The sequence below is a fragment of the Bos taurus genome, chromosome 4 (genome assembly GCF_002263795.3).
Source record: "Bos taurus isolate L1 Dominette 01449 registration number 42190680 breed Hereford chromosome 4, ARS-UCD2.0, whole genome shotgun sequence".
Lineage (NCBI taxonomy): Eukaryota > Metazoa > Chordata > Mammalia > Artiodactyla > Bovidae > Bos > Bos taurus.
The window spans coordinates 9,478,496-9,494,090 of NC_037331.1; the positions used below are offsets into that span (position 1 = coordinate 9,478,496).

Consider the following 15,595-nt stretch of genomic DNA (forward strand, 5'->3'; position numbering starts at 1 on the left):
CTTCCCAGCATCAGGGTCTTTTCCAATGAGTCAACTCTTCACATGAGGTGGCCAAAGTATTGGAGTTTCAGCCTCAGCATCAGTCCTTCCAATGAATACCCAGGACTGATCTCCTTTAGGATGGACTGGTTGGATCTCCTTGCAGTCCAAGGGTCTCTCAAGAGTCTTCTCCAACACCACAGTTCAAAAGCATCAATTCTTCGGCGCTGAGCTTTCTTCACAGTCCAACTCTCACATCCATACATGATGACTGGAAAAACCATAGCCTTGACTGGACAGACCTTTGTTGTCAAAGTAATGTCTCTGCTTTTTAATATGCTATCTAGGTTGCTCATAACTTTCCTTCCAAGGAGTAAGAATCTTTTAATTTCATGGCTGCAGTCACCATCTGCAGTGATTTTGGAGCCCAGAAAAATAAAATCAGCCACTGTTTCCCCATCTATTTGCCATGAGGTGATGGGACCGGATGCCATGATCTTCGTTTTCTGAATGTCGAGCTTTAAGCCAACTTTTTCACTGTCTTCTTTCACTTTAATCAAGAGGCTCTTCAATTCTTCCTCACTTTCTGCCATCAGGGTGGTGTCATCTGCATATCTGAGGTTATTGATATTTCTCCTGGCAATCCTGATTCCAGCTTGTGCTTCCTCCAGCCCAGCGTTTCTCATGATGTACTCTGCATACAAGTTAAATAAGCAAGGTGACAATATACAGCCTTGACGTACTCCTTTTCCTATTTGGAACCAGTCTGTTTTTCCACGTATGGTGTCAAATCAGTAGTAAATAGAACTTCTGGGGCCTTAGCACAAACCGATGATAAGTGGCACCAAACTGTGCTGCTGCTGCTAAGTCACTTCAGTCGTGTCCAACTCTGTGCAGCCCCATAGACGGCAGCCCACCAGGCTCCCCTGTCCCTGGGATCCTCCAGGCAAGAACACTGGAGTGGGTTGCCATTTCTTCCTCCAGGGGATCTTCCTGGCCTAGGGGTTGAACCTGTGTCCTGTATCTCCTGCATTAGCAGGCACATTCTTTACCCACTGAGCCACCTGGGGATCCCCGGCTCCTTTTTCTGTGGAATGGCATTTGTGCTTGAAAGAACAAGTGACAGACTTTGGTCATTCAGGGTTGGGTATTTGACAGATGTTTTCTTGAAAATGAAGTCAGCCTCTCCTTTTAAGGAAAACCACTGGCAGTATTTGTTATCAATGATAAAAATTAAAGTGTTCAAATAAAAATTAAGAATTTTAGAAAACTTACATCTACCTATATGAACTTGACAACTTACCAATTCTTGAGACTTCTCTATACAGGAAATTTAGTAACAAGGGCTGTTTGTGTAATAAAATGTGTCTACATATTGAATCTTTGTATAGTTAAAAGAGCCCATATTTTCAAATGTCCAGTACGTAATGTTGCAAGATCATGCACAAGTGAAACAGCCAAAGTACAAGGGAAGGCCCTCTCTTCAGTGACCTAGCACTGTGCCCAGAAGTGCCCTCATTCTTGTCATGCCCCAGCAAATGCAGAGGAGTGTAAGAGACGCATGGAGGAGCGTCTCCCAACAATGCCTGCCCTTCTCTATATAGCTCTTTGTTAGGGACTGAATGTTTATGTGCCCCCAGAATTCTTATGTTGAAGCCCCAACCCCTAATGTGACTGATTTTGGAGTTAAGACCTGTGAGGCAGAGATAATGGTTAAATTAGATTACAAAGTTGGGACCCAAGTCTGATAGGGCTGCTGTGCTTATAAGAAGGTAAGGAGATGCCATCTGCTTGCTCTCTCCATTATGCGAGGACACCGTGAAGGACGCGTCTGCAAGCCAGGAAGAGAGTTTCATCAGGAGCCACAGCACTCTGTGTCTTGATCCTGGACTTCCTGGCCTCCACAACTGTGAGAAATAAATTTCTATTGTTACACCCAGTCTGTTTTATTTTGTTATGGCAGCCCATGCTGACTAATATACTTATCAGGACAATTCTCACCTACCCTGTTCTGGAATTATGATTTATGTATTCCTGCTCTGTGTTCTCATAGTACTTTCTTTTTATCTCTATTATGACTCACGTCACACTCTAAGTATTCAAACATTCATGTGAATATAAAAAAAAAAATTATTGTGCTCTTCAGACAGTTCAGTTCAGTTCAGTCGCTCAGTCATGTCCGACTTTGTGACCCCATGAATCGCAGCACGCCAGGCCTCCCTGTCCATCACCAACTCCTAGAGTTCACTCAGACTCATGTCCATTGAGTCAGTGATGCCATCCAGCCATCTCATCCTCTGTCATCCCCTTCTCCTCCTGCCCCCAATCCCCCCCAGCATCAGTCTTTTCCAATGAGTCAACTCTTCGCATGAGGTGGCCAAAGTACTGGAGTTTCAGCTTCAGCATCATTCCTTCCAAAGAAATCCCAGGGCTGATCTCCTTCAGAATGGACTGGTTGGCTCTTACCATAGGCCAAAGCACTCACCTTGGTACTGGGTACAGAGTTCTGAATAAAAAGTCTTTCTTCTCATAGGGCTAATAAAGACATAAGCTTAAGTTTAAGATAAGCAGGGCAATTTGATTGAGAAAGACTTGGGGGGAAAGGAGCTACTTGTAATTTGGGGATCAGGGAAGACTTTGTTAAGGAGGTAACACTTCAGCTGTGCCGGGGTCCAGCCCCAGCTGATCCAGGGTATTCAAAGGAGAGACGGCATCGGCGACCTATTTATTTAAATATTCATCAAAGATATAAAGAGTGATAGAATGAGGATAGCTCAGTGAGGAAATTCAGTGGAGAAAAGAGGCTGAAATAAGGATAGCTCAGTAGGAAAATTCAGTGAAGAAAAGAGGCTGAACAATTCAGCCAGAAGGTAAGAGAAAGAATGACATGGGGAGACCAAGTTTTGGTGAACAAGGCCCGCACTTTATTTTCCAAAGTAGTTTTTATACCTTAAGTTATGCATAGAGGATAATGGGGGAAGGGGTAGAGTCATGCAGTAAGCTAGGCTTTCTTCCTGCAAACTTATCATATGCAAAAGTTTAGGTGATTTGCATCATCTTCTGGCCCGGAGGCCTGTTAACATTTTAAGACCCTTTCTTCAGAAAACTTATTTTTCTCTAAAGGTGATTAGGCAGGTGCCACCCTCCAAAAGCATTAAAGTTGCATTCCTATAGGGCAAAGGTGTGGTGGGCTACAACAAAAAAGAATTAACTCAAGGGTCCAAGGTTACAAACACTGCCAGGGACACAGCAGGTAAGGGATATGGAGACTTAGCAGCAAACATTGGCCCAACAAGTGAAAAACCCTTCACCAATACAATTTCTAATCAATCTTTTAACTGCTCAAAGGAATCTGTATTTAGACAGTTTAGAACATCTCATGCCCCTCACAGTTGGGAGGCTCTGAGCAATCACATGTGGCCGGAAAAACCTATTCAGGCAGGCTACAGGATTTCCAAAGGAGTTTGTAGGTTGAAACACTGTCACACCCAGGAATTATTAACTAGAGCTGTAAGCTAACTCTTTTTTCAGAGAGAGGTAGAGGGGGACAGCCCCCCATAAAGTCAGAGGTGTAGGTGAAAGCACAAAGCAGAAATCAGGCAGACTCTGGTTTTGGGGGTAGATGCTCGAGAATTTCCAGGGGGACTCCTGAAGCTCGATCCTGCCTTTGTGTATGCCGAGCCTCCTTCCTCATGACCTTTGCCACGGGTGGAGTTCCTCACCCTGGCTCCCGGCAGTGATAGAATTCCAGTTGAGCTATTCCAGATCCTGAAAGATGATGCTGTGGAAAGTACTGCACTCAATATGCAATATGCTGGCTCCCGGCAGAGCTGAGAGCTGGGTAGTGACAAGGGTAAGTTCATGAGAGAATCAAAAGGAAGAGTATTCTAGGCAGAAGGAACAGCAAGTGCAAAGACCCTGGGTTAGGAATGTGCAAACTGGCTGTTCAAGAAATAGAAAAGGTAGCAAATGTGACTGGGGAATGGTGGGTGAAGGGCAGAAAAATAAGCACCATAACCAGAGAACCAGATACAGACCTTTCAACTATGGTGTGTGGGATTTAATTTAAATTTCAAATATTTCAACAGAGCATTGTGTTAGTTATGTTGTATTATGTGTTGATGTATGTGCAGGCAATTGCAACAATATGGAATTTAATTCTCAGGATGGTCAGCTAGAGTTTGAATAAGAAAGGCCATATCAGAGACAGCCACTAAAAGCTAGATACCAGAGGCTTTCCTAATTTTCCGAGTAAAAGTTAGAAATGTGTTTTCATTGCTAAAATTATATATATTATGTAAATATAGAATAAAATACTATATGGGTTTTTAACTGTAAAAAATAGTGACATTTTATATGTATATATTGCATTTGCTAAAATACTTGATACACTCCTGAATATACAAATTCTCTCCAAAAAGCCCAACTTTAAAAATAGGCAAAGAACTTGAATAGATATTTCTTCAAAGAAGATATACAAATAGCCAATAAGCATATGAAAAAAATTGTTCACCATTACTAATCATTAGGTAAATGCAAATCAAGACCACAATGAAATACCACTTTATATCCTTTAGAATGGCTGTTATAAAAATACAGAAAATAATAAGTCTTACCAAGATAAATGCACTCTTGTACACTTCTGGTGAGGATATAAAATTGTGCAGTCATTTTGGAAAACAGCATGGTGATTCCTAAAAAAATTAATCATAGAATTACCATATGATCCAGCAATTTCTCCATGGTGATGCTAGTGCAGAAAGTGCAAGAGATGCAGGTTCAAATCCTGGTTTGGGAAGATCCCCTGGAGTAGGAAATGGCAACCTGCTCCAGTACTCTTACCTGGAATATCCCATGGACAGAAGAGCCTGGCAGGCTACTGTCCATGGAGCTACGAAGAGTTGGCTGAGTACACGCACCATCAGCCAGCAATTTCACTTCTGGATATATATCCAAAAGAACTGAAAGTTGGGACTTAAACAAAAGTTTGTACCCCCATGTTTATAGCAGTATTATAACTTCCCTGGTGGCTCAGATGGTAAAGCGTCTGCCTACAATGCAGGAGACCCAGGTTCGATCCCTGGTTTGGGAAGATCCTCTGGAAAAGGAATTGGCAACCCACTCCAGTACTCTTGCCTGGAAAATCCCATGGACGGAGGAGCGTGGTAGGCTACAGTCCATGGGGTCGCAAAGAGTCAGACATGACTGAGCAACTTCACTTCACTTCATTCACAAAAACTAAAGCGTGGAAGTAACTCAGGTGTCTATCAATAGATAAATGGATAAACAAAATATGGCATAAATTCACAATGGAATATTGTTCAAGCTTAAAAGTGAATGCAATTCTGAAGACATTATGCTAAGTGAAATAAGCCTGACATAAAAAGACAAATATTGTATGATTCCATTTCTATGAGATACCTAGAGACAGAAAGTAGAATGGTGTTTACAGGGCTGAGGAGAAGGGCAAAGGGTTAATGGGTTTGAAGTTGCAATATGGGATGATGAAAAAGTTCTGGAGGTGAATGGCAGCAATTGTTGTATAACCGTGTCAGTGTTCTTAATCCCGCTTAAAAAATGGTCAAGATGATAAATTTTATGTGTGCTTTACCACAGTTAAAAAAAATTCCATCCAGCCCCGTAGTCTCTTCTGTTAAGGTTGACTCTCCAGCTCAATCCCACAACTGTTGTTTGTCTAGGTTGAAATTTGGAAGATTCTGGTTGCCTAAACTAGACTATCAGATTAGTCAAATCTTATCTCTAGTATGTTGTCACATTTGCCCCCAGTGTATCTTTCCTGAAAGGTGTGGTTAGCATATTTAAAAATGACAGAGCTGGGATTTTGTTGCACTTACAGATTACATAACTCTATGTCTGTGTGTGTGTGTGCATGTGTGTGTGAGAGAGAGAATTGTATTAAGATTTGCTTCATTGATGGAGTAAGGTTCTAGGGGAATGTAACTAACCCTCACCTGAAACTGTTGTTGGCTACCATTGTCTACCAAAATCAATCAAAACAGTATTGGTACACTGAGTAAGATTATGTTCAGATAAATTTCAAAAGAAGTGGAAACTCTAATTTCTGTAAGAAGCCAGACTTTGAAATTGGGAAAATAATACATGCATGCTATTCAATATGCATTTGGGTATTTGTTCTATAAAGAATAGGGGATAATTAGAAATAAACCCATGTACCTTACTGTCAAAAAGCTGGAATAACTGGAAGTGAAAGCACTGTGCCAGCCTGACTTTGAGGAGGTTTTATCACCTCTTCTTCATTTAGGTTGAGGTTAAAGATTTAATGAAGGAAGAAAGAACATTGATATAGTTGAGATGAGAAGGCAAAACGTAAGTGGAAAGAGAATAATGTAGAGAAGTGATAGTAGCAACATTCATTCTCCAGCAGAGCCATGCCTAGGGGTGTGAGTTCCTTATTTTCTGGAGGCTATCAGCAAGAATACAGAAGTTAATAGAGTGAGAATTTGACAGAGGCACAAAGTTGCAAAATGAGGACATTAAAGTTTATGTCAGGCTCCAGTTACAAATATAAAAAAATAATTTGCCCAAGGCAAGGAAAAGTAAGATGGAGGTGAGTTACCTGGAAGGAGGAGACATTTTCTGTTAATAGGATATTTTTAGACCTTAGGACAATCACCACCATATGGGAGACTGGGAACAAACTTAAACTAAGGGCCTCAAAATGAAGGAAGATGCTTTTTGATTCATGCAGGAAGCACTGGTCCAAAACCAATATTATTTTTTAAGCAAAGAGATGGAAATGCATTCCAGGAATAATATACAAAGAAACCAGGATTTCTGCTTCTACTTAAGATGAGGAAAACCACGTAAGGGTTTTCTTAAACCCTTAAATCCAAATTCCTGGAGAAAAAAAATTTCTAAAATCATAGCTTTCTTTTGAAACCGTTAGAGAGCTGTGATCATAAGACAACCAAGCAGACTGAATTTAAGTATTGACAAACTCCTCTGAGGAAAAACGGGACTCTTGAACCATTTCAGTTTTGGGAGAGCCAAAAAAATTGGGAGTTTTTCTTTGGGAGTTTCAAGAAAAACTAAGAGGCCACTATAGAAGCATGTAAGAAGTAATGTGCTAACATTGTTAAAATGAATTTCTGAAGGCCAAATTATTTTTGGTCAAATATAACAGAAAATTAATCATGAGAAAATTTGAATTAAAATAAATATTAAAGGGAATTCTTTAGGCAGGAGTAAAATGATCTAGACAAGATAGAAATGCAACGAGGAATGAAGAACCCTGGGAGAAATAATTTATATATGTGTGTGTGTATAAATGCATACGTGTTGACTTTAAAAGCAATGATTATAAAGTTAGTCAATTTAAATATAGAATTAAAAATGCAACACAACAAATGAAGAGAGGAGAACATGCATTAAGAAGTTTTACATCTTGTGTATTTTGCTATATGAATGTTGTGATTTCTAATGTAATCTCTAAAATAATAGAAATAAAATCAGTAGAAAAATAATAAAATGATTGGTCAAATTAAGACAGGTAATGAGAATAAACATAAGAAGGTGAGACAAATGGAAAACATGTAGCAAGATGGCTGATATAAAACTAAACATATAGAGTGATGTCAGGGAAGATGGCAGTCAAAAACTCCTAGAATTCTCCCCTCTAAAATAACAAGAAAACAGACCTAAAATGTGTCAGAATCAATTTTTTGAGAACTCTGAAAATTAATCAAAACCTGTCAGCAATCCATGGAGCATTCATTAAAGAAAAGCAGCTGTATCTTGATAAGAACAGCAAGCTTCAAGTATTTTTAACCTAATCTACTCCCATCTTCCTGCAGTAGCTTTGAAAACTAACCACATGCATTTGTGAAGATCAGCTATCTTAACAGCCACTGATGGAAACAAAAGGATTTCCATGGTATGGACCTAACAGAAGCAGAAGATATTAAGAAGAGATGGCAAGAATACACAGAAGAACTGTACAAAAAAGATCTTCACGACCCAGATAATCACGATGGTGTGATCACTGACCTAGAGCCAGACATCCTGGAATGTGAAGTCAAGTGGGCCTTAGAAAGCATCACTGTGAACAAAGCTAGTGGAGGTGATAGAATTCCAGTTGAGCTATTTCAAATCCTCAAAGATAATGCTGTGAAAGTGCTGCACTCAATATGCCAGCAAATTTGAAAAATTCAGCAGTGGCCACAGGACTGGAAAAGGTCAGTTTTCATTCCAATCCCAAAGAAAGGCAATGCCAAAGAATGCTCAAACTACCGCACAACTGCACTCATCTCACACGCTAGTAAAGCCATGCTCAAAATTCTCCAAGCCAGTCTTCAGCAATATGTGAACCGTGAACTTCCTGACGTTCAAGCTGGTTTTAGAAAAGGCAGAGGAACCAGAGATCAAATTGCCAACATCCGCTGGATCATCAAAAAAGCAAGAGAGTTCCAGAAAAACATCTATTTCTGCTTTATTGACTATGCCAAAGCCTTTGACTGTGTGGATCATAATAAACTGTGGAAAATTCTGAAAGAGATGGGAATATCAGACCACCTGATCTGCCTCTTGAGAAACCTATATGCAGTTCAGGAAGCAACAGTTAGAACTGGACATGGAACAACAGGCTGGTTCCAAATAGGAAAAGGAGTACGTCAAGGCTGTATATTGTCACCCTGCTTATTTAACTTATATGCAGAGTACATCATGAGAAACACTGGGCTGGAAGAAGCACAAGCTGGAATCAAGATTGCCAGGAGAAATATCAATAACCTCAGATATGCAGATAACACCACCCTTATGGCAGAAAGTGAAGAGGAACTAAAAAGCCTCTTGATGAAAGTGAAGGTGGAGAGTGAAAACGTTGGCTTAAAGCTCAACATTCAGAAAACGAAGATCATGGCATCTGGTCCCATCACTTCATGGGAAATAGATGGGGAAACAGTGGAAACAGTGTCAGACTTTATTTTTAGGGGCTCCAAAATCACTACAGATGGTGACTGCAGCCATGAAATTAAAAGACGCTTACTCCTTGGTAGGAAAGTTATGACCAACCTAGATGGCATATTCAAAAGCAGAGACATTACTTTGCCAACAAGGGTTCATCTAGTCAAGGCTATGGTTTTTCCAGTGGTCATGTATGGATGTGAGAGTTGGACTGTGAAGAAAGCTGAGCACCGAAGAATTGATGCTTTTGAACTATAGTGTTGGAGAAGACTCTTGAGAGTCCCTTGGACTGCAAGGAGACCCAACCAGTCCATCCTAAAGGAAATCAGTCCTGAATATTCATTGGAAGGACTGATGCTGAACTTGAAACTCCAATATTTTGGCCACCTGATACGAAGAACTGACTCATTTGAAAAGACTCTGATGCTGGGAACGATTGAAGGCGGGAGGAGAAGGAGACGAAAGAGGATGAGATAGTTGGATGGCATCACCAAATCCATGGACATAAGTTTGAGCAAGCACCAGGAGTTGGTAATGGACAGGGAAGCCTGGTGTGCTGCAGTCCATGAGATCGCAAAGAGTCGGACCCAACTGAGCAACTGAACTTAACTGAACTGAAGAATAGCTGTCTTTAGATCTGTATCTCTGAAGGGAGGGTAGAGAAACAACAGAACTAATACACAAAATAGTGTCTGTAATATTTTATTATGATGACACTAGAGTGGTAGCCAAAATTTATCATCTCTTAGGAATTCATAAAAAGAGACATGACATGTATTTCTCTTCTATCCAGTTTCAGTTATCTAAGTGCAGCCTAAGTTCTCAGTTCTTATTCCAGATACACTGTTCAGAATTTAATTGCACATGAAAAAAGTTTTAAAGCTGTTATTTTGTCCATAATCTCATATGCTCCTATCATAGTTAGCGCCCGAGTTAGTTGATCTCTTAAAGCAGCAGTGGTTACTGACAAGTTGTTCTTTTCCATTTTCCACTTATCAAGTACTTGGTGGACTCTCTCGCTTAGTGAAACAGTGCTGAAAAAATTTTAAATAATAATTATTTTAATTATCAGTTAGGAACATTGTTTTAAACTGCAACCTAGATATACAGTTTGCCAGAGTGACTAAATTAACTGAAGACAGTCTATATAAAAATATAGCATAGAGTTTGACACATAGTAAGTGAATATCAGTCCTATGCTAGCCCTTGTTGCCTTGTATAACACTGACAATTCAATTAACATTTGATTCTAAGAGAGATTTACTCAAGACCTCAATATAGTTGTGGCCTATTTACTGTAGACCAGTGCATTACTGCTCCTGCACTACATGCTTGACTTCATGACAACTCTCTTAGGTAAATCTGTTTATTTTACTAGTGGAAAACTGAGGCTTACAAAAGTTAGAGGACTTATCCAGGGTCACAAAACTAGTTGGGATTTAGAGCCAAGCGGTCTATCCTCAGAGTTCTTGCTCTCAAACTACTGTAACCATATGGATCTCAAACATATAGTAAACTAAAATCAGTCTTTTATAACAAATAGAGTTCATGTTAATATGAATGTTTCAGAAGCATGTAATATCAGTATGATATAAACCAGAACATGAGAATGGGCTTATACTACAGGTTGTCATTTATACATACCTCAATGCAGACTTATCACTTTCTGAGATTGTCAGGTTTAATTTTTGACACAAAAATTGAAAATGTGTTTCAGTAATATTCTTGGCAACTATCTTGAAGATCTTCGCTAAGATTTTCTCTACAGTGGAACATAAAAGAAAATTTAGGCCATGTGTTTTGAAAAATGTACTCTATTTTGAGTTACTATTATAGCTAGGTTTTTTACTTCTGTGCTTTTATACAATGTATATATCAAACAAAATTGAAAAATAAGTACAGATATACTAATTGAAATTTGAGAAGATAACAAAATAGAAATTTGAACCACTTAGTCCATTTCTTCTAAATTCTGAATAACCCTAAACATAAATAACATAAATATCAATTTCCCATAAAATGTCTATTTAGAAGAATATCATAAGCAACTTCAAAGTGATCATTAAACCCTTTAATTCTTTAAGGATTTGAAACAAATTTAACTCCTTCCTTCAGTTCTGGCTTTTTAATATGCTTCTTTGGATATTATCCTGAGAAACCAAGTTTAACACTACTATAAATACGGTGTACACACACATATATATGCTTGTTTTATATTCACATCATGTATTTAATGAATGTTGGCTTAGACATAACTAGAGTGTTTTTAGTTTAGAAAAAGCTATTAGCTAATATGAACTAGATCCATCTTTCTGTTAACCAGGGTAACTTGAGAATTTTCAAAAACTAGAGATCTGCCACCCCTCTATAATCATCTCAAATATGTTTAGTGCTTTCTGTTTTAAAATATTTATCCATACCATTAATCACTCAGGCTAGATTGTATGTTAATGATATAATTGAAAATCCAGTCTTCTAAGTGAAATTTTAAGGAAGAGACCCCATGTTCCTTGTTAATTGCAGGATAAATATATCTCCCATGATGACTTCCTCTTCAGTCTCTGTGGTGCCAAGCCTGCAGTGTGAAGGCCCCATGGGAATAAAGAAAGGCGATAAATGACTTGAATTCTCTTGTTTTTGCTGACTTTGATTTACTGTCATTGCCTGTTGAACTTTCCCTTCCATGGGCTAGAACCACATGAACCTTCTATCCTTAGGAACTTGAGTAACAGAATGTTAACAAGGAAGTTCAGTCATGTAACTTTACAGCCCTTCTCTAAAGTACTGTAACCCAGCAATAACACAGATCTTTAGAAAGGCCTTCAAGCTTTGTTTTACAAAAGTTTACAAAAGTAAACTTACCATTAAATATCCCCTTTTATGACAGCAGAACCAACTTGCATAGAAAGTTAGAGAAAAGAACTACTGTGACTTTTTTGCTTAGGCTCCTTCCATCAATGAGGCCGTCTTCTTGCATAATCTTCAGATAGGTAACCATACATATTGTGGCTAAGGTAACCATACATATTGTGGCTTACAGAGGACTGTGCATTTTTAGTGACCATCGTTGAGATTAAAGGATTATGATGGTATAAACCTCTTGATTACACAGACAGGGTACATAATAGAATGATTTGGGGGGACAGTTGTATATATTCTCTTTCCCCAAATCTGGATCATTAGATTGATTTAATACTTAAAAACTGCATTAAATTGGAAGACAAAAATCTGGATCTATTCTGAGGATTGACAGTGAGTGGCAAACTCAGAGTCCCAGGAAAAAGCTTAGACTTTGGGAACCCAAACCCAGGGAAAGAATGAGACAGTGAAACTTCCATCCAAAGACTTGGAGAAACCAGTCTCCATCTGGTGAAAGGGCATTTAAAGAAACTGGACCCAGTCTCTAAAGTAATCAGAGGAGTACTTAAGAACAGCAGGAATGAAGATTGCCTAAGGACTGCAGACAAGTAATAGCATTGGGCCAAGTAAACCTGATCTGTGAACTGCCTTCAAGGCCAGACACGACTTTTGGAACGACTGCATATGGTGATATAGTCCAGAACTGATAAAAAAAATTCAATATGTAGATTCTCTGAGTCTGGCCACGATCATGATGGCCACAACCTCTTGAAGTGCATCAAGGCTAGTAGATGGGGAGCAACTCATCTGTGACTTAAATTTACCTGTTTTTCAATGGTTCAAAATGTAAAGACCTAGATTAGATAATCTGAATTATCAAAATAAACTCCCAGCCTTCAGAAAAGGGAAGATGATAAATACTTTAATGTCCCTGCCAGATTGAAAACTTCTGATTAAAGCAAATTATTTGTTAACATACACATACCAGAAAATGACATTACCTACCATCTCTTTCATCTGCCCTCTGTAGATAGCGTGCAATAGTATACAATTGTTTTCCTTTACAGATTTCCATTGGTGGTCTCAGCAAAGGGTTATCATCAAAATTTATCTCCTTCAGTGAAAAAAGGTTGTAGATACCACTAGGCAGAACTGAAAGATTATTTCCTAGCAGAATAAAAAATAATTGAATTATATCATTTTGTAAAGGAAAACTATGGAGACAAATAACAACAATGTAAAGCACAGGGAGGTCTGGCGTGCTGCAGTCCATGGCCACGAAGAGTCGGACACAACATGGCAACTTAACAACAACAACGAAAGGGGGTCTGTTGAGTCTCACTGACGCAGTGCCGGAGGAGCCCCACTGACGCAGTGCCGGAGGGGCCCCACTGACGCAGTGCCGGAGGAGCCTCACGGTGCTGGCAGATCTTAAGTTCTTACTGTTGTCCACTTGCTAGGAGTGAAAAGGAGGATGTATAGAAACAGAGCAAGGATTCTTTTTTCTCATCGAGAATGACAGAATAAGATAGGAGGCTTTCCTCTTGCAATACCAGAATGGACTTTACAGAGTAAGTGTGATGGTACTTTTTTTCCAGTAATTTTTTAAAATAAACTTCTTGTTTCCAGGAATTTCAGATTTACAGAAAAGTTGCAGAAGTTGTATGGAGTTCTTGAATACTTTTCATCTAGTTTTAGTTTTCCCTGATGTTATCATCTCACATTATTATGTTACTTTTTTTAGGCCCATCATCCAGTGTGCAGGATCTTCAACCAGGAATTGAACCTGTGCCCTCTACAGTAGAAGCAGAGTATTAACTACTGCACTACCAGGGAAGTCCCCTCTGTCACATTTTTAAATCCAAGAAGCTAACGTTGACACAGTACTATTAAATAGGCTTTGGATGCTTTTGAATTTCATTATATTTCCATCAATGTCCTTTTTCTGTTCCAGTTATCTATTCCAGGATAGCACACTGCATACAGGTATGTCTTCCAGTCCATGAGAATTCCTCAGCCTGTCCTTGTTTCTCAAGATCTTAATGGTTTTGTATAGAACTGGTTAGGAGTTCGAAGAATATTTCCTAATATGAGTTTATCTGATATATTTTTTCATAAATAGACTGGGGTTATGGGTTTTTGGAAAGAACACCACAGAGATTGAGTGCTCTCTTCACCTCAGGGATACCTGACATCCACAAGATATCACTGGCGTGTTAACCTTGATCCCTTGGCTAAAATAGTGTCTGCCAGGTTTCTGCAAGGTAATGTTTTTATTTTCTCCTTTCCATACTTTGTTCTTTAGAACGGGATTATAAAGTCTAGTCCATCCTCAAAGAGTGGAGAGTAAGCTCCACTTCCTTAAATGTAATTTTTTCAAAACCATCTTAATCTATTGATAATATAAACTTGACATGAAAAGTAAAACTGTGATTACAGACAAAGAATTTGTCATCACTTCAAGAGGAACTGGCCTAAAGTCTGCCTTTGTGTTATTTGTATATTTTATGGTTGTGTTATTTTAGCCAAGAATAAAGGAACCTGGTTCCTTTTAGTGAAGAAAGGTTTTAGAAACCAAGATCTGGGTACTAGGTTGTTTCTTGGAGTATGTGCTGCTTCTGACTCATGTATAGTCTCTCTCCCTGATATTACTAGCTCTGGGGAAAACCAGTTACCATGTCTTGAAGGGGCTGACATAGCAGGGAACTCAATTCTGCTGCCAGTAGCCACATAAATAAGTTTTGAAGCAAATCTACTAGCCTTAATCAAGCCTGTCTGTAGTACCAACCAATAGATTGGCTGCCATCTCATACAAGATTCTGAGACAGAGCAAGTCAACTAAACACCTTCTGGGTTCCTGACCCTCAGAAACTGTGTGAAATAAATATGTTATTGATTTGAGAAGCTAAATTTTGTGGAAATTTGTCACACATCAACAGATAACCGATATAACAGCTACCAGCTGAAAGTACTGTGAGATCTAAGGAGCTGCCAACTACAGGGAAGGAGTTTGCATTTTTAATTCAGCAACTTAAGTGCCTGATGAAGCAACAATAGCAACCAGAACAAATGTCAACTTTCTTTGGAGAAAGATAGAATTGATGATAGACTTCAGGATTCAAAACAGAGAAACAAGAAAGTGTGGCTCACTCCCAGGAGAAAAAAACTGACTCAATTATTGTAGTTAACAATAAAAGAATTTTATTGTTAAAGCAGTTAATACAATGAAGTTTAAGAATATAAAGAAAGATAGTCTCAAATGAATGAAAAAATGGGAAATCTTGGAGGAGAACTATAAACTATGAAAAGAAAAATGGCAGTTCTAGAACTGAAAAATTTAGTATCTGAAATTAAAAGTTAATCCGACAGATGTAACAGAATAGAGATCATAGACAAGTCAGTAAACTTGAAGGCAGATCAGTATGAGATGCTTAAAAGCTGTGTGTGTACACACACACAGTTTTAGGGATTTGTAAGACAATACGTAAAGGTAATTGGAATCTTACAAAGAGAAGAGAGAAAATGAAGCAGAAAAAATTTTTGAAGAAATAGGTTAAAAATCCCCAATTTAGTAAAATATTCAGACCAGAAACAGCAAAATCCAAGCAGTATAAATAAACATGAAAACCACACCTTTAATGAATATCACAGAAAGTTCAGAGTAATCCTCTCAAAAAATCAGGTCCTCCACTGAATCAATCAAAAGTTGGAAAGCAATGACAGAATCAGCTTTTTCATAGTTCTGGCATTTACTCCAGGATTTTACAGTTAGTAGGACCCTGTTCCAGGAAGAAAATGGCAGAAGAGTTTTGGT

The 15,595-nt window shown here is 38.7% G+C and overlaps 1 protein-coding gene and 1 non-coding gene across 5 annotated transcripts in view; one reads left to right on the forward strand and one right to left on the reverse strand.

Annotated features, from left to right (window-relative positions):
• Positions 1-4,523: 4,523 nt before the first annotated feature.
• LRRD1 (leucine rich repeats and death domain containing 1) overlaps positions 4,524-15,595 on the reverse strand; it is a 39,459-nt gene continuing 28,387 nt past the window's right edge. Inside the window, exons 3-5 of one of the 4 annotated variants that reach the window (XM_059885780.1) lie at positions 12,787-12,948; positions 10,567-10,684; positions 4,524-4,673 (exon numbers count right to left, since the gene is read on the reverse strand). In XM_059885780.1, coding sequence (XP_059741763.1) covers positions 4,592-4,673; positions 10,567-10,684; positions 12,787-12,948 — 362 coding nt within the window. In that variant the 3' untranslated portion in view covers positions 4,524-4,591. Of the gene's footprint in view, positions 4,674-9,595; positions 9,957-10,566; positions 10,685-11,342; positions 11,498-12,786; positions 12,949-15,595 lie in introns of those variants that run through there. The other 3 variants (XM_059885781.1, NM_001205447.1, XR_009494160.1) reach the window with 3 other exon arrangements.
• On the forward strand, positions 5,000-5,071 carry TRNAC-ACA (transfer RNA cysteine (anticodon ACA)). The gene has a single exon. It is a non-coding gene; the product is annotated as a tRNA-Cys (tRNA).